The sequence below is a fragment of the Neolamprologus multifasciatus genome, chromosome 7 (genome assembly GCF_963576455.1).
Source record: "Neolamprologus multifasciatus chromosome 7, fNeoMul1.2, whole genome shotgun sequence".
NCBI classification, from domain to species: domain Eukaryota; kingdom Metazoa; phylum Chordata; class Actinopteri; order Cichliformes; family Cichlidae; genus Neolamprologus; species Neolamprologus multifasciatus.
In genome coordinates this window covers 18,613,108-18,632,265 of record NC_140445.1, presented here as the reverse complement: position 1 = coordinate 18,632,265, position 19,158 = coordinate 18,613,108, and the positions used below count along the sequence as shown (strand labels likewise).

The 19,158-nt window shown below is 41.0% G+C and overlaps 1 protein-coding gene across 1 annotated transcript in view; it reads right to left on the bottom strand.

The window, feature by feature from the left end:
* Positions 1-19,028, bottom strand: part of loxhd1a (lipoxygenase homology PLAT domains 1a) — a 40,165-nt gene extending 21,137 nt beyond the window's left edge. The window contains exons 1-14 of the mRNA XM_085169250.1: positions 16,639-19,028; positions 11,462-11,576; positions 9,704-9,784; positions 7,781-7,965; positions 7,028-7,126; positions 6,615-6,763; positions 6,404-6,527; positions 4,093-4,343; positions 3,878-4,013; positions 3,622-3,782; positions 3,398-3,484; positions 1,844-1,979; positions 1,575-1,729; positions 1,313-1,473 (exon numbers count right to left, since the gene is read on the bottom strand). Coding sequence (XP_085025376.1) covers positions 1,313-1,473; positions 1,575-1,729; positions 1,844-1,979; positions 3,398-3,484; positions 3,622-3,782; positions 3,878-4,013; positions 4,093-4,343; positions 6,404-6,527; positions 6,615-6,763; positions 7,028-7,126; positions 7,781-7,965; positions 9,704-9,784; positions 11,462-11,576; positions 16,639-17,371 — 2,573 coding nt within the window. The 5' untranslated portion in view covers positions 17,372-19,028. The remainder of the gene's footprint in view (positions 1-1,312; positions 1,474-1,574; positions 1,730-1,843; positions 1,980-3,397; positions 3,485-3,621; positions 3,783-3,877; positions 4,014-4,092; positions 4,344-6,403; positions 6,528-6,614; positions 6,764-7,027; positions 7,127-7,780; positions 7,966-9,703; positions 9,785-11,461; positions 11,577-16,638) is intronic.
* Between the last annotated feature and the right edge of the window lie 130 nt (positions 19,029-19,158).

Genomic DNA, 19,158 nt, shown 5'->3' with positions numbered 1-19,158 from the left:
TAACACATAGAGACAAACAACCATTTGCACTCACATTCACACCTATGGGCAATTTAGATTTACCAGTTAGCCTAACCCCACTAACTGCATGTCTTTGGACTGTGGGAGGAAGCCGGAGTACCGGAGAGGATCCACTGAAGAATCTGAAGATGCTAATTTAACTGGGACTGACCAGGATGAACACGATTAGAAATTAGTATATCTCAGGGTGTCAGGTTGAGTAGTTTGGAGGCAAAGCGAGGAGGGATAGTGGGTATACTGGACATACGTTGAATACGGAGCGGCCAAGCAGGAGCGAAAGAGGAAAACTACAGAGGAGGTTCAGAGATGTAGTGAAGAAGGACGTGTAGCGGGTTGATGTACCAGAGGAAGATGGGAGGGATAGGGTGAGTTGGAGGCAGATGGTCCTCTGTGGTGAGCCCTAAAGGGAACAGCCGAAAAGAGAAGATGACTGTATGCTAACTAAAGCTCCAGCCAACGATTGGTTAACTTAACCTAGCATTAAAACAGGAAACAGGAGAAAACTGCTAGGGCACTGTCCAAGGTTCAAACCTGAGGAGTTCTGTTAAGTGATTTTTAATAGAGTCAAGCATCCTGCTGCTCCTAGTGCTTTTAGTTTAAGATTTAGCATATAGTGGCAATGAAATTAATAATCTACCTCGTGCATGTTAGGATGCCTGGGTCGTTGACCCAGGGTTTTTTGAGTTTATTATATTATTTAATATTTCTAGTCTTTGGGTTTTCGTTAGAGTCATGTCTTATGGTTTGTCTCTGTGTAATCCTTAGTTGCTGTCTCCTCTGTCCGCTATATCCCCGTGTCCAGTCAGTGTCTGTGTCTGCCCTGGTCCCACATCTCTGTTCCCTCTGTAGTGCCTGCATGTGAGTCTGTGTCTTTTGTTCAGTCTGTGTTATGTGTTTCCTGTTTTACTTTGAAGGTCTCTGTCTTATCTCAGTGTGTTCAGTTTACGCTTCCTTGTCTCGTCAGTTCTGATTTGCCCCAGCTGTGTTTCCCTCCTGTTGTCCATTCCCTGATTGCTCCCTCTATGTATTTAAGCCCTGTGTTTCAGTTTGTCATTGTCGCGATCTACTGTTTATTTAGCTGTGTGTTTTTTCTATCCTCCGGTGTAAGTTTATTTTGATATTTCCAGTTATGTTATATTTGAGTTTAACATTAAAGCAGTTTTGAGTTCAAGTTTTGTCTCCGGAGTCTGCCCTTTGGGTCCTTCTCCTGCCTGCACACAGCCATTACATAACAGTGCAAAGAAACCGTGTCTGTGAGAGCATTTGAGTTATTTGGAAACTATTGTCTTGCCTGTAACAAGGAAATTCAATGGCCATACTCTCTGGCTGGCCTTCCTCCCTGACCATCACCTTATCGAGGTACCAACCACAGCCTCCACCACGGCCGTCATGACCCACACGGACCCTGCGCACCTGGCCCAAGGATACGGACTCAATGAGAAACTCATCGTGCTGAGGGAAGAGAAAGAGACAGCCATGTAAAGATGCTTGCTGTGCATTTCACACATATTTACTTAATTATTGGGTTTATTCTTGTTTATTAATACACTCACGTTTCCCTTTTCAAATTTGTTAACGTTGTTTTTGCTCATAATCATGAGTCGATCCCCCGTGTCACCTAGGTCACCAATAACATTGAGGAAGACGGTGGCATCGGTGCCACTGCCACTGACATTTCCTGTGCAGATGGTGACTCTGTACTTAATCACTGAAGAAACAAAGACAGAGTAAAGGAGCTACATTCACTCAAGACATACTGTTTGTAATTGACTGTGAACATGGAGTCTGAACATCTGCAGAGTGTTCTGCAGAGCCCTCTTACAGGGCAGCGGCTCATCGATAAGTACTGCTGTCGCTGGAAGCTCTCTGACAATCTCATTGTCATCCTCGTTGATGTCCAGCCAACGGCCGCATTCAAAAGAATATTTCTCCATGGTTAGCGTCTTGAGCAAGGTGACCTGCAGAAAATCATAATTTGGTTCATAATATTCCTTTCAAACAGGACTGCAGCAATGACAGCATCTACACTGCTCAAAAAAAGAAATAAATAAAGGAATGCTTTGAAAACACATCAAAGGGAAACAAAAGTCTTGCTGGATATCTATACTGATATGGCCCTGTCCAGCTCTTCTAGAGTCCCTGTCTCTTCCTTGCTCTTGAGGCTGTGCTGGGAGACACAGCAAACCTTCTCCCAATGGCATGCATTGATGTGCCATCCTGGATGAGATGGACGCCTTGTGCAACCTCTGTAGGATCCAGGTATGACCTCATGCTAACAGCAGCGACACTGAACCTAGCCAATGCAAAATTAGTGAAGAAACAGCCAGAAAAGATGAGGAGGAAAAATGTCAACCTCTCCAAATGTTAATTTCATTAACACCAAAACAGCTGAAGCTGATTGTCACGGTCCCCGTGTCTCTCTGGTTGGCTCACGCTGGCTACAGGTTTTGTTGTTGTTGTTCTTTTTTGTTTTCTTTGTCTCTCCTTCTCCTCTCTACCTGGGTGGAGCTTGTTACGGGCTCTCGCTCTTGGCCCATGCACCTGTGTGATTGTCTCCACCTGCTGTTGATCTGACTGATTTCCCCAGCTGCTATTTAAGGCAGTGGCACAGAGCAGCTCACCGCTGGAACGTTGAACCTCCTGAGTTCGTGCTCTCGGCATTATCAGAAGAATCCCCTGTATGTATTTTGTTGTGGAACTAACGTTGAATTCTGTGTGTAGATATCCCTCTTCTGGACCAAATCACGGGACCTGCCCGGGTGTGGCAGCGTGTGTGGAGTTTTGGAGCGAGTGCGGCTGAAGAGGAGTGCGTGTGTGCGGAGGAGCTGTGGTGGTGACTGTGTGGAAGAGGAAGCGTGTGTGTGGATTCCGAACCCCCCCCCCCCCTTCTCTCCCTGGAGCCCTGGACCCCCCCTCCCAACTCACTGTACATATATATATATATATATATATATATATATAGCACTGAGGTGATCCCTGTTGTAAATAAATAATCTCCTTTTGTTCTCAAAGAAAGAACTGTCTGCGCGTGAGTCCGTCCAGTAGCCATGACACTGATGAGATCGGCTTCAAGATACATTGTTTACTATTTCAACACATAATAGCATGCTAGCATTTGTCCGATAAAGTTGAAGATATAAAGTTAAAGCAATCTTTAAGGTTTCACTTAATAGTTGTCAAAGCACGGGAATCAACAAAGTCCAAAGGCAAACATTCCCAAACAATTGATGAGATAGTTGAACTGGTCCAAAGACTTCAACATCCACAGTACAAGTAACACTTGCTCAGTGCCAGATTCAATGCTCAAAGGTGACCCTGTACAACAGACTTAACAGCTTATACTGACAATTCAGACAGACAGAGCAACGAGTTTCACCTTTCCTAAATGCCAGCCAGCGAATGGATGTCTCTTCTCGTGCCAGATCCGCAGTTTCAGCAGTCTCCCAATGTCTGGCATTTCAATCTACAATTATCCCCAAATGTAAAATAACAATGGATAGTTTAGGAAAAAAGTTTCTTTGACAGACTTTATGATTATTGTGCTAAATGACAATAGATGAAGCTGTTTTATTCACCTTATCAGGTGAACTCAAGACTTACCATAAATTTATCAACCTGGCCTTGTTCAAAACTGTCCGAGTTGTTCTCTAGTTTCATTTCATCAGACTTGCCCTTCTCTCCATAGATCTGCAGAAATACCTGGGCATCTGTCCCTGACCCTTTTACATCTGAGGTCCAAATCCACAGCGACCATGGGTACTCTAAATGGAAACAGTAAGTGTGACACTAAAGTACATATAGAAGATTTATGTTTTGATGTTTTATTTGCTGAGTAAAGCAGAATGAAGACACCCACTCATCTGTTTTTTCTGCCTGAGAGAGACCATCTCATACAGCTCCCTCTCAATCAGCCCATCTCCCTCATCCTCATCCAGCCACATCCCACACGGAAACGTCTGCTCTATCCCCGTGAACGGACAGTATATAACCACCTGGATGAGAAATGGTTGATGGATGTATGACACTTTGAGAAGTGATCTGTTCATACTTAAGAAAAAGAAAAAAAAATACCTTTTCACAGTACCATCCAGCACCAACTGCGCCATTGTCGTGCCCGATGGTGACCCTGCTGAGTGGGCTCATCAGTTCACAGATCTCCACATTGAAGATGTCGATGAGACCGCGCTCAAAAGCCCCACCTTCAAGGAAGACTTTGCCGCTGTTTTTTATGCCCTTAGCTCCATGCATCACCATGTGGATCTTAGAGTTGGTCCCCGCACCCCTCACGTTTCCAGTCATCACTTGGACATTGTACACAATTCCTAAGGAGCGACAGGAAAATGCACGACACATTTTTGGTCCAAAGTGTTAACACTGAAATCAACATTGGCATCATCATCATCCACACCAATAGTCTCTTCTAGCTCCTGATGTCCTCTTGACTCATTTAGTAGCTAAATGCTCCACTACATTGACTAAGCACCCAGTGTCACACCTGAGAAAATAATGTGCAGTACATTTTTTTTAGAGCTATAAACTCTTTATAAACTCTGCTTTGAAAAAAGCAGGTGAAACTGGTATATTTTACTGTTCATATAGGTCCACCACTAACAGTGTTCCCTTTAAAAGTTTCTCAGGAGTTTATGGTTTGTTTGTTTTTTTTTCTTTATTCCTACAGTGGCATCAAACAGTAAGGTGAGTCAACTCTAAGGGTTCAGGACATAATGAAAACAATCTGGTCTTTAGCAAGTCTTAAATTCAGGCCAGCACAATCAAATGATCATCCAAACATGGCATATTACACAGTGTCATTACTTATTTTTTAAGGGGAAAAAAGCCAAAATGCAGTCCACCATTACTGCTTCGATTAGGATTAGGAGGGTGATGAAATGCACTTGATTTATTGATCATTAGCTATTGTGATCACGTCTATAAGAGCAGAGGTTTAGTCAGTGTGCTGGTCAGCAACAGTGAAGGGTGTGTTAACACAAAGCCAAGGAGGAAAGACATTAGCAACGATCTTAAAGAATCAGTTGTTGCTGTTTAGCTGGGTATTTATGAATAATTTAAAGCCCATCATTCGACAGTGGGAAAGATTATTCACAAATAGAAAGACAGTTGCCAGGTGGAAATTACAGTAAAAATCCCCTCTTGGTAAGACTGCTGTGCTCAGAGAAACAGCAGAAACCCAAGAGCTACATCACAGACTCTGCAGACCTCAGTTAGCATGTTAAATATTTAAAACTAAACAAGTATTGTTTGTTTGAAGAGGCTGTCAGGAGAAAGTATTTTCTCTCTAAAAAGAATATGACAGCATAGTGAAGGTTTACAAAGTAGCATCTGAACAAACCACAAAACCTCTGGTACAATGTTCTCTCGAGACCAAAGTGAAGCTGTTTGGCGTTAATGCACAGAGGCACGTTTGGCAAAAACCAAACACAGCAGATCAGCGCAGATGCCTCCTACCAACTGCCAAACACGGTGGTGGAAGGTTCATGATTTGGGTTTGTTTTTGCAGCTACAGGACCTGAACACTTTGTACTCATGGAGTTGATTGTAAACTCATCTATACACCAAAGAATCCTATAGTCTCATGTGAAGCCATCTGTCTAAGAGCTAAAGCCTGGCTGAAACTGTGTCATGCAATAAGGGAAAGATTCCAAGCAGAACAGCAAATGTAAAACAGAATAGCTAAAAAGAAAAAACTGGTAAGACCTGCTAAGGACTAGATCACTTTTTATTATGTCCTGATATGTAAAATCTGAAAATGGACATAGTGTCTACTGTCTTTTTCTACTCTTTTCCACAGCATGTCTTTTAACCTGTTTTCCTTCTCTCACCCCAACTGGTCGCAGCAGATGCCCACCCCTCTGTATGTGGTTCTGCTGAGGGTTGCTTCCTGTTAAAAGAGTTTTTCCTTCCCACTGTCGCCAAAGTGCTTGCTCATAGGGGGTCATATGATTGTGGGGGTTTTCTCTGTATGTATTATTGTAGGGTCTACTTTACGATATAAAGCGCCTTGAGGCGACTGTCGTTGTGATGTGGAGCTGTGTAAATAAAATTGAATTGAATTTTTGCCATGACTGTTTACATGCTCTCCAATGTGAATTAATTTTCGTAGAATTTCAATATTTGACCTAAAAAACCTCTACATGGAAATAGAAATACTTGACACAACATTGTCAGCATTTGCAGTTTTAACAGGGCTGTTAAAAATTCTTCAATTTTAAAGATGTTACGAATTTGAAAAACTGGCCTTCTAGCCAACTGTCTCCACAGACTTTGAGCTTTATTATTAGCTTTATTATATATTTATTAGTTTAAACTATTTGCAATTTCAGTTACCCTCGAAAAATTGGTTCCAACAGTTTTTTTTTCTCACCCATTGGCTGCGTGGATCCAACCAACACATCTCTCTGTATTTTGCCATCACCTTCATCCAAGGCAAACCAGTTATACACCGGGAATTCGTACAATTCTTTGTTACCCATGTCATCTATTACCACCTACACAGGAACATTACACACTATCATCAGCGTTTTATATATATATCTGTACACATCTGAGCAGATTGCGTATGCTGGTTTACATGCCTTATCCAGAAACCATCCAGCTGAGGAGCCTCTGTTGTTGTGACCTATAGTGATTTTCTTCAGCCTCCCGAGGTTTGGGGCCTCTATTGTAAACTTGTCCTCTGACCCACGTTCAAAGTTGTCTTTGTCACTGTCCAGTCTTCTCTCCCCTTTGATGATAAACACACAGTTTATCGCAAACACACACACACAATAATCACGTATGTCATTGCAAATCTTACCAGTGATTATGGTTTAATGTACCAAATGTTGAACACTTTCTGGCTTTAGCTTAATAACTATGAAGATTTCACACAGTTACTTCTGCTTGTGTAACTGTAAATTTACAGTATTATCTTTCAAATTTTATTACTTTGTACAGCTTTACATTTTTTTGTCAACTATATTAAAAAAAACCTTCGTTCCCACCCTACCTGTGTCACCGTTCTCTCCAAAAATATTCAGGAAGACATCAGCATCGGTTCCACTTCCCTTCATATCAGCAGTAAACACGCTCACTATATATTTATTCACTGCAGAACATGGAACATAAAACAAGTCAAGCAATCTGAATGGTATGTAAGTAGCACATAGCAGTCTCTTTACACTCAGATGGCTTCCATTTTAAATATTCATGACAGTGCGTGTCTGTTCATTACAGTTATATTGCTGTGACCACTCCCTCACCGCACAGCACCCTTGTGTCTTTGCGTTCACAGTGCTTTGCTTGATTGGCTACAGTCGCTTAAATGCTAGATCACGTTGCCACAGAGGACACATGGGCTGTACCTGAGGATTACTCTCTAGTGGAATTCAATGACAGCCTGAAACTCTATCTAAAACACTAAGCTATCGAGCACTGGTTGTGTGCAACTGGCCAGACACATGGCTCTAACACATAAAAACAAATGCCTGAACATCAGACGTAGTTCTCATTTAGAAAAATAGATATTTATAAATATAAATATTTAAAATGATTGTCCACTTTGAGTGGTAGAGACCAGAGTGCTTTCTAGAGGCATTACATAATATTTGGCTTTTAGACATCTTCTTACAAGAGTCAACCATTTCTAATCTCCGGGGTTTCTCTGACATGTGGAGAAGGTATTTAGGACTGTTATTTTGTTTTAACCTCTGTGAACATTTTGGTCTGCTTATTATTACAGGTTTGTCCCGGATTGACCTACATTTCGGGACGTCCATGGGGTTCATGCTGCCCAGCAGGTCCCTGACAAACAGGTTGTCGCCCTCCTCCCGACTCAGCCAGTTGTTGCAGGCAAAATAAAAGCGCAGATGGGGTCGGTTCATGTCAGTCACCACCACTCTATCCAAGAACCAGCTGGCACTCATCCCTGTGTTGTCGTGCTCGATCCTGAGGAAATCAGCAGATTCAGAGAGAGACACGAATGCAGCCTGGAGGTAATATCAGATGAGAGCCTCACATCTCATTTGTTTTTTTTATTTTAAATGTCTGTTTGAATGTCTTCAGTTTTTAATACTATACAACAATGGTTGTTGTGTTTACGTATTGCAGCTCACACTATCAGACACTGAAAATGAATACGATGGGGTAGAATAACAAAATGAATAATGCACTCCCATGTCAAATCTAGAAATCTACACTATGTAGATAAAAATACCAAGCCACCTACACATTACAACAACGGGAGCTGCTTATCCATAGAAACACATGGTGTGAAGCTCCTGGTGCACAATTTTTGTGCTGATGTTATTGCCACAGGAGGTTTAGAGCTCTGCTGTTATTGAACAACATTGGTAACTAACCATCTCAGCATCTGGTCAGTGCTCTGTGTGTGGCTTATATAGTGAGTCACAAACAACAATGACAGGACAGGTTAAAAGTTTTACACTTTTACTGCTGTTTATGTTTGGTTTGCTAACTCAAGATTGGTGGAGCTGCTCAGACTTTCCAAGTAGGAAATCTGAGATGAAGGGGTGTCTCAAATTGAAACTATAACTGGGAACTTGGAAATGTCGACGTCTGATTTAACCTGGAATGCGGCATTAGTTAGTGACTTCCTTTGTCTCGGGATCCTTGATTAGTTTCAGCTTATGGTTCCTATCTCCCCGATTATCTCTTCTGTGTATTTAAAGCCTCAGTTTGCTTGTGTTCCTTGTTGTGTTGTCCTATCGCCTGCTGGTCTACATCCAGCATGTTTCCTGGATTTATTATCTTTGTAGTTTGGGCTTGTCTTTGTTTTGTTTTGTTTTTTTAATCTGTAGATCTTTATTGGCCAAATAAACAGCTTACTTGTGTTGATCTTTGCCTCCCTGTGTATTTGCATTTGGGTCCCCACCTCAGCCCACTTCAATATATATGACAGCACTTTCATTACAGTAAGGATTCACACTGCCCTGGCAATGTCTACAACAGAAGAAGCTTTATTAAGTTCTAGTTTGGCCAAATAATCCCCGCACATAATCTCCTTACCATTTTAGCTTTTTCCAGAGTTTTGAATTGTATTGCTTTTTTCTACAGCAAATGTTGAATTATTCACATGCAATTTGAGTAGCCCTTAGAATTTTAAGTTCTTCTTAAAATGTCTTAAGCTGATTTGCCTTGACCTTGAAAAAAAAAAGCAAATAGGTGGACCTTGACTGAGGATTGTCTCCACAACAGGTAAGAAAACTGTGTCTGGCATGCTAGAAAAAGAAATAGAAACTCTTGCAAAGTTTTAAATCACAATGCAACATTATTCTTTTAGCAATTCCTCACAATTCAGCATGTTTAAATCTTGGGGCCTGTTTTCAGAGGTCATGTCTTGTGGCTGCGATGTAACTCTGTGTCTTTCTCTCTAGAGGAGATAAACTTCACACAGCAGATGGGGCTTAACCTTCTGTCACTGGATGAAATCCTTTGATGGCCCGCCGCACAGCGAGAAATGTTCCTGTGGGGTCCTCTTAGTAAGCTGCTGTTATGCTGTGTGAGGAATGCTTAACTATGAAGCAGAAATTGTGATGTTGTCAGTGACCTGTAGCTGTGCATTCTGGGTATTTAATCCAGACACAGTAATGGGGTATTTAAAGCGCAGTGCATACATGTGAGTTTTTATACGAGTTATCACAGTCGACTATTAGCGATACACTACCTCAGTTTCTTTAGAGGCCCCACGTTGTGTGTTTTGATACGGAAAACATCCGTCTTATTCTTCTCAAATGCAGTCCGGCTTCTGGAAAATGTCAAAATGTGAATAATATCAGTACAATGCTCTGAATGTCCCAGTCTAGAGACCCAGAGACACGTGAACTAAACTCTGGAACAGTAAATCGTATCCCCCTTAATGACGCAGATTTAGGGTACCCTGGTTGTCTCGTGGCAGTGGTATAATCTGAAACCTTCACCTCTCCTGCTTCCTCCTCAAGTACATTTACCCCCTCCCGGAGTTGAACCAGGCCCATGAGTACACCAGACCCCCCTCTGCCCAACACCGTGAATCAGACACCCTCTTTTCCATTAACAGAGAATACCTGCCTTTGTGTCTGACCCATATCTCCATCTGTTCTCATCTTCCTGCAACATTCAGCGGACAGACAATGCCAAGGCTCACAAAATAAGGTGCACAGTGTCATCATACTGCAACAAACTGCCAAGATTGAAATACTGTACAACACACATGAATACATGCCCTCATTCTCAATGTCAAATCACCTGCAAGAGAATGATGGGGAGAAACTGATTATCCGGTGGAGGGGTGGAGAAAACTCACAGCAAACTTTGGAATTCATGCAATTTGAACGTGTTTTATAATTACACTGAATTTCCAAAGAGTTGCATTTTTAATCTGCCTCACTGATCAGTAGGGCAAATATTCTCGGAGACATAGCAACCCTCCCTTACCTGTATCATGCTGTTAACGTTTCCAGTGACGATAACACAATACAGGCAGGACCTAACTTATATTGGAGTAAGGTGAAACTCCTTACAATGCAGTTTGTTTAATATGTCACCAAAAGGGGCTCCTGAACATCTGTGTGTGTGTGTGTGTGTGTGTGTGTGTGTGTGTGTGTGTGTGTGTAGGTGTGTGTGTGTGTGTGTAGCTCATCAGCTGAGCAACACTACAGTCACACAGCAGATAGACAGTAAATGCAAAGGATGTGGACGCTGTCTGAAGTGGATGAGCGAGACCACCACAAGGTGTGGGTGACATGGTCCAGAGTGGCTGACAGTAACATGGTATATCCGTTACGCTTCACAGGTAGTCCTATCTGTCAATCAATGTGTGTAGAGATAAAGGAAGCCTGCTGCTAAGATCCCCTGAGAGTCATTTGATCGTCCCCAGAAATGACATCGTGGTCTACTTTCATTTATCTCTAAATGGAAATGAAGACCAGCCATGTCACATAGTTCCTCCTTACTCCAGATATCCTGTGTCCAACACTTAATGCACTGTATATAAGAGACATTCCCATTTACCAACAAACCTCTGCTCTGTTGTCTGACGTCAAAGAATTTGCTGGTTAATACCTTTTTTTAATGGCTGGTGTGCAAACTCATTTTATCTTGCATCACTGGTTCTTTGGACATCAGGTTTTGATGTTAAACAGGAATTCTCTTACATACAGTGTGATATTGACAATACAAGCCAACACAAGGACAGGATCATAAGCATCATTTTACAGTTTGATTAAATAAAAAATACCTCTTTTCTGTGCTGAAGGAATGGAGAAGAATAGAAAAGATTAAAAAGTCAACAGCTGACATTGAAAAGGTGCTAAACTGGCATAACTTAAACTGAAATGGTGAAACAGAGCTCAGTAAGTCACTTAGATCTGATTTAAACAAACAAAAAAAAAGCATATTCATCAAACGAATTCAAGAACACCACCAAAACCCCTTTTAAACTCACTTGCTTGCCAGGTGGACCTTGGGCGTGACGCCAAAGTCTCCAAAAAGGGTAACAAATACATTAGCATCTGTCCCAGCTCCTTTAACATCACCAGTGACAGTAACTACCTCATACACTGGAAGAGAGAGGAGAAGGGAGAATAGAATAAAAGGGAAAATACAATCTGAAATACAGTCACAAATTACATTATATCTAATACAAAAACTTAATGAATAATCACTTGAACCAAAGGACGAACACAAAGTCACATCCTCAGTGTCCAATAATCTATAAACATTATGGAGCATTATGTTTCCTTCCATGCACAGTTGCCAGGGAATTCAATGCGGCGAAACTGCAACGAATCCATGTCTGGCATTATACACCAGCCAATCCTCTCTCACATTTCATCCGTCTGTAAAATCTACCTGAGGTGGTGACATTCACATCATTTGAATGGAGGAGAAGAGAGGATGAATCAAACTAAGAAAAAAATCAAGGCGTGCAGAAAATAAATTCTTTTGACTGCTGATCGCTCGACTTCTACTCAAGAAACACCCTTTCAATTTGTGGGTTATCATGAAGTACGGCACGGGATAAGTGTTGGCAGCATTTAAGTTCCCTCTGTTTTACATTCATATTCATTAGCAGATCAAAATAACTATTTTCCTAAAAGTAATACTTTGGTTTAATCCATGACGAAAGTTTTAGTGTTTTGGATCTTTAGGGTAACAATCTAAACAAAAATCTGCTGTTTTAGAGAAGATTTCAAAAGGATGTTTATTCTGTTACAGACTATAAAATGGTAACACTTTGGTCCAGCAACGTTAAAGTATCAAATGGATTTCTTCTGTTTTGATTTCATTTGAAAGTATTGGTCTTTGAGATGAAAGTCTACTGACCCAGGGATGAAACAACCAGTATAAAGTATGCCATACATAGTGCGGGAATGAGAAGCACCACTAACCCTTTCTAATATGTGTGTAACATTTTGAAAAAGTTCCTAGCCTTATCATCTATTTTGTAAATGAGTGGCTCATTAAATGTGATAGATTTGGAGAAGTTTATATATATTTGGCTTTATCCATCTCCCTCATAGCTGTGGAGGAATTTTGTCCCACTTTTCTTTACACGGTTGCTTCACTCCATTGATGTTTGTGGACATTTGTTTATGCTTTCTTATGGTCCAGCATCTCAATCAGGTTGATGTCTGGACTTTAAGTGAGCCATTGTAATACCTTAACTCGTTTCTTTTTCAGTCAGTCTGTTGGGCAAAGCTTTAGCTGTCCAATAGATGACCTAATATTTGACTAGGGATGGTTATCGTTTAGGTTTTATCATATGAGTACCAAACCGGTACTTTTGAAACGGTGCCAGTGCTTAAATGGTGCTTGAACCGGTCCTTAAAGAATGGAGAACAGACACTTTGTCCAAAAACCTCTCATGTTTAGCTGTTTTTTTGTAAAACGATAACAATGTTAGACTTTTCTGCAGCTATAGGGCATATATGGCATCACTCTTGGCTGGAAGCAGTGCTTAATCAATGGGACAAAACACAAACTTTGTCCAAAAACCTCTCATGTTTAACTGTTTGAAGGGAGTGAAGGGAGTATCTGCCATCAAACAAGAAGACAGTCATGTAACTACAACGGTGTTTGCTAGTTCACCTTACGTGCATTAATTTAATAACGTGGTTAGCCTACTCAAGGTAAATTACACAGGGACAACATTAAGCTACTCACGCAGAGAAGAACGGCTGCTGCTGCCATCATCATCCATCATCATTTCTGCTACACTGGCAGGGCTAGGGGCCAGGACTCTCCTCTTCGGGTTTTTGGGGGATGTTGCAAACTCCGGGTCCGATAACAGACCACACCCACAGTAGATGTGCTAGATGTGAGGTCTTGCAGCAAGGTATCAAATACAGCGCATTTCTCGGCTTTTAAAAAAACGCTATGCGTCGCCAGGTGTTTCATCAGATTCGAGGTGTTACCTCCTTTCCACAGTATCACCTTAAAGCACTTGTTGCAGGCTGTTGAGTTTGCATCTTTTGCTGTGAAGTACAGCCAGACTTTGACCGCTTTGCCTTGGGCATTTTTAATCTGTAGCTCTGCTCTAAAAGAACGTATGTACCTGGGCCCGCCTACTACGCTCGCAAAGGTAAAATGATTGGCTAGAATCCAAAGTGTATGACATCTCAGGGGAAAAAAGAACCGAAATAAAGCACCCAAATATGCGCTGCTTTTCGGTCTGGTTACTACCGTTTATGTCAGAATGGCACCGGTACCCATCCCTATATTTGACTGTAGAATACTTTGATATACAGAGGGGTTCATGGTTGACTCAAAGACTGCATGGTGCCAAGGTCCTACAGCTGCAGAAGGAGCCCAAATGATCACCCCTCCACCACCATGCTTCACAGTTGGTTTGAGGTGTTTGTGCTTATATGCTGTGTTTGGTTTTTGCCATAAACGGTGCGATTAATTATGACCACTTTGGTCTCCAAAGGACATTGTTATAGAAGTTCTTTGGTTCGTTCAGATGCAACGTTGCAAACCTAAGCTGTGCTGCCATGTTGGTTAGACGGAAGAATCTTTCTCCTGGCAAACCTTCCAAACAAGCCATACATGTTCAGTCTTTTTGTACTTGAGCTGTCATGAAATTTAACATTTAAATTTAAACCGTGGCCTGCAGAATCTGGAATGATAGCATTATGTTAGCACACAACACATCTACATGCTCCAGAACAGCAAAATGCAAAAATGTCTGCGTTTATAGAGGTACTCAGACTACATACACATGAGATAGTAAAGTGACTGGTTCTTAACTCTTTTCTACATTTTCATATGACAGGCCTAATTCACCCAAGCACTTTGTTATGCTTTGTATCTAACATTCACACTCTTACGGATGATTATTACGTTGCCCCTACTGAGGCATCCAGGGATAAAATGAGATGATCTGTCCTATCTCCTGAGCTACAGCTGGAGTTAGTGGATAAGGAGCTGTTTCGAGAATGTCCTGCTGCCTCTGCAGGGTACCTACTGTCTCTTTCCTTTGCACCAAAGCAGATAAAACAAATTCATAATGGTTAGTGCTTTCTAACTGGTTGGATTGATATCCCTGAAATTAAGTGGCTTTGTGTTATCGAGCGTTCCCTTAATTTTACGTTTTTTTTTTACTATATAGGACTACAAAACTAGACTAAAGTGAATCTGACATATATGCTGCAGGGTGTCCACTGTTCTAGGTAAATGTTAAAAATGCCAGTTTGAGGTGTCATATTAAATAAAACTAAATACTAAGGATAAATACATAAGAAGGCTAGACAGCAAGAGAATATCTTAAACCTTCTAGAAGATGGAGAGAGGAAATGTACAGATCTGATAAAGGAGCAATTTGATCAAAGTCAATCTGACACCTAATTAACAGTGAGGCAAGCTATTAAAACCAGCTTAAGGAGAAAGAGAGACACCTGATAAAATCAGATAGACAGTGGCCTGGTAAAACTCAACCATGATAATCTCCTTGGAGTGTCAGAAACCTGAGTGGGTCAGTTAGGTAACAAAGATGTTCTCACTGTAGAGGTGTATCACAGCTACAAATACTTAATGTTCCTTTTATAATCTGCAAGATGATCAAGAGCTTCAAGTAAATCATTAACTATATAAAGTCAGTTTTATGGAGGTGTTTATGTGGAAACACATAAATAATGTAATTGAATGTAATAGACAAATTATGATGAAACAAAACAAAACTTCTTTTGGGGCAAAAGTACTAAATCTGTGCCTTTCCCAAGGTTTTTTGAATATATATCCAGCAAGATATATATGGAAAAAAGTGCTTGTGCATGTGTATAAGTGTTTGTGCGTTTGTGTCTGGAGCACTAAAGCACAGTAAAAAAGCATTATATAAGAGCCAGTCCATTTACCATTTAGGAATCTGCTCAATTCTTCATTCTGCAAATAGCTTCCACTGTAAAAAGCTCACAAGAAGGACAAGAAGGAATAAAGGGGCTTTTGAGCTTGACCTTTTGAACTATGACGCCATCTAATTAATTTCTCTCACTGGATGCACACAAAGAACATTGTGTTAGGATATTCATGATGACTGATAAACTGCGATAAATATTCTAGTAAGCATGTTTTATATTGGGTTATTTCATCAGCAGTACTCGTGAAAAGGCATTTGTAACCTAATCCTACTAACTGCATGTCTTTGGACTGCAGAAGGAAACTGGAGTACCCATGCAAACATTGGAAGAACATGCAAACTTCACACAGAAAAGCTTCAGCCAGATTATGAATTTGAACGCTGGACCACTTTACCCTGAGGCACGCTACCCGCCTGGTTTTTGTTTTTAGCTAAACTGACAGAAATTTCTTTATCATCATCTTGTCCCCAACTGGTAACAGCAGATGGCCACCCCTCCCTGAGCCTGGTTCTCCTGGAGGTTTCTTCCTGTTAAGACTGAGTTTTTCCTTTCCACTGTCACCAAACACTTGCTTATGGGCGGTGATCTGATTGTTGGGGTTTTCTCTGTATTATTGTAGCGTTTCTACCTTACAATATAAACCAGCTTGAGGCAACTATGCTATGATATTATGGTATTGGTTTGTTTTCAGAATAAACAATGAAAACAATTTAAGTAGGAAACAATTCCAACATTGTGTCAAAAAGTCAATGATTTGCATGACAAAAACCTGACTTGCAAGCTTAAATTGAATTCCATATCTGAAATCAGTGTAAAAAATAAGTCTAGTCTAATCAGAGGATGCTTAAAATAGGTTACATGACAAGAAAATCTTATGCTATTAACATTATTAACAAAAAACACACAAAATAGTCCTGCAGAGTTGATTAACATCTTTCTGAGGGCCTCTGATCTGCTTTAAGAAAGCACCTTTGACTCGCAGGCCTGATTCTGGCCCCGGCTGTGCTCCCAGCCCCTGGGACTGGGATGGCACCCAGCACCTGTCTGCCCCCGAGCCACTGTTTGGCGTCATTCATGTAGAACATAACTGAGCTTTCACCCAGAACAATAACAGAGGGATTCCCCGGAGCGCTCCTGCTCAATGCTGACAGAACTGGAGTCAAGGTTTGAGCAGCTGATACACTCCAACATATTGACTCAGATTTTTTATTTTAAAAGCAACATGCGAGGCTTCTCCATCTGCTCTGCAATCAGATGCTCTTACCTTTCTTTTTGAAGTATTCATCTTCATATCCATCGGATGAGTCTGTGTGGTAGTTCAGCAGTTCATTCTGGTAGATTTCAGAGTAGTCCACCTGTTTGCTTTTGGACTTTTTCCCCTTCTTCTTTTTATCTTCATCGCTGTCTGCTGATCCCTTTTTTGCCTTCTTTTTCTTCTTTTTCTTTGTTTCCTCCTCCTCTTCCTGCTCCTCAATTAAAGGCTCCTCATCATCATCATTGTGAGACTTTTTCTTTTTCTTGCCATCTTTGGACTTTTTATCCTTGGAACCCATCTCCGCGTCCCCCTCCGGGTTCTCTGCAGAGGATTTCTTGTGCTTTTTCTTCTTTTCCTCCTTCACTCCCTCGGTCACTTCTTCTTTGAGTTTCTGTGATTTCTTCTTTTTGGTATTGGTTGAGGGATCATTGTTGTTCTGCTCACCCTCATCATCTTTGCCTTCAATCACAGCCTCAGCATCCTCGTCCTCATCTGCTTTCTTTTTCTTCTTTGTCTCTCGTCCCTTTTCCCCCTCTTTTTTAGCTTTCACGTTCTCTGAAAGCTCCTGATTCTCAGTGCTCTCTGAGCTCTTGTGTTTCTTCTGACTCTTCCCCCTTTTAGTGGTGTCCCCTCGGGTCAAACCGTTGCTCCTCTCCTTTAACTTTGGCTCAGTTTCCTCCACTTCGTCATCAACCTCTTCAGTTTCTCCTGAAGCTGTGGATTTTTTCTGTTTGGACGGCATCTTTTATTCATTCACTTCCCTGGCCCTTAGTTTCGTAAGAGCTGCGCAGAGTTTCTAATGGTGTAAGACAATTCATTTGACCCTTGGCTGCAGAGATGCTCCTGGATCGTGGGGTCGGAGCAGCCACTGAGGACATACAGATGGAAGGATGACTGCCTGGACGTCTCCTACCTGGCCACACAGCCTGCAGACACACACACTCACACACACACAAACACACCATGCATACACACACATCACTCATGAAAAATTAGTGTCACTTCAGCACTCACATGACCCACAGGAGAAAGCCCTGTGAAAAAGGAGCCTTGCACAGACAACTTATCCTCTCTGCCACGGCACCCTGTATTATTCATGGTGTCAGGATCGCTTTACGGGCCGGGGGTGTCTCGCTTTTACCTGCAGTCACACTCATACAGACAGGACCACAGACACGCATGTACACATCCAAACACACCCCTACACACAGACACACACACAACTTTACAACTACTTCTCTTTGTTTATTGTTGCATCGAGTGTGTCTAATTCACATTCACAGGGTAAAAGCAACTTCTACCTCTATGTAATACTCAGACAGCATTGATTTATTTTACTCAGTGCAACTTATAATGAACTCTAACAAAGGTAAGAGCAGCACGTTTTAGGAAATATGCTGCTTGTGAACAGGCTATGGCCTGTCTCAGTCAGGAAAAAAAAGTACTGGCTCTGGCTGATGTCTAGAAAAAAAATTTTTTTTACAGTTTCTTCTTTATTTACAGACCAAACAAACACCATAAACATCATATATAGTTATTTAAAAATAATCAAATCAGTTAAAAAAATTAAAATTACTCTAATGTAGTTTACAAATTGATGAAGTAAATGAGAAAGTTTCTAGTTTTTGGACATTATTCATGATGCAAGTCAAAACCAAATAAATATATACATATTTAATACCCCAAACAATACAGAAGAAATTTCATCACATCATTTGCCCAGAAAAAAAAACGATTTCTGTTGTACTTTAATGATGAAGAACTGAAGGAACTATTGAATCTAAATTAAAAGTTAAATCATCTGCGTTAGCATCATTTTCCATATATCAGGGACTTATACAATAAATTCTAAATAGAAATAAGAAAAATAAACTTAAGAAATAAATAATAATGACACCCTGTTTCATGCATAAGTTCCTTTGCATTGCTGTTGTATCTCTGCCTCACTGACATACACATCTGCATTTGACAATGTGCCAAATCATCTCATTAGCCTTATTGCTGCCATCTGACACCTGATGATGCAGGCATCAAGGAGAAGGGCAGAGTTTGGTCATATTGGTCTTTCAACATCAGATTACCCAAAGATTGGCTGACAGCAAAGAGTCAAACCTCATTGGATTGCTTCACTGCACTTTTCCTCCCCAGGAGTTATCGTTTTTCTCTCGCCTGCCAAAATTTCAAACTTTTTTCTAATTCACATTTAGCTCAGCTGCCCTAGAATTTCAGTTTCACAGGTGTGTAATAATTTTTTGAAAAATGCACCACTCGGCTACTTATACCTGTGAGTTGAGGACATGTATTTGTTTTAGCTAGCCTTTTTTTTGCCTGTTCTTGAACAGAATCAACTTTTTAGGATAGCTGTGGAGTGCACATTGAGGCTGTGGTTTTACTAGTTTATTGTTTTACACTTTTTTTAATGCAGAGTTTTAATGCATGTTTTTATTCATGTGTGGTCACATTTTGGTTTCACTTCACACAGCAGTGCATTCATTCACGCTCTCATCCCAACACAAAATAATGAACATA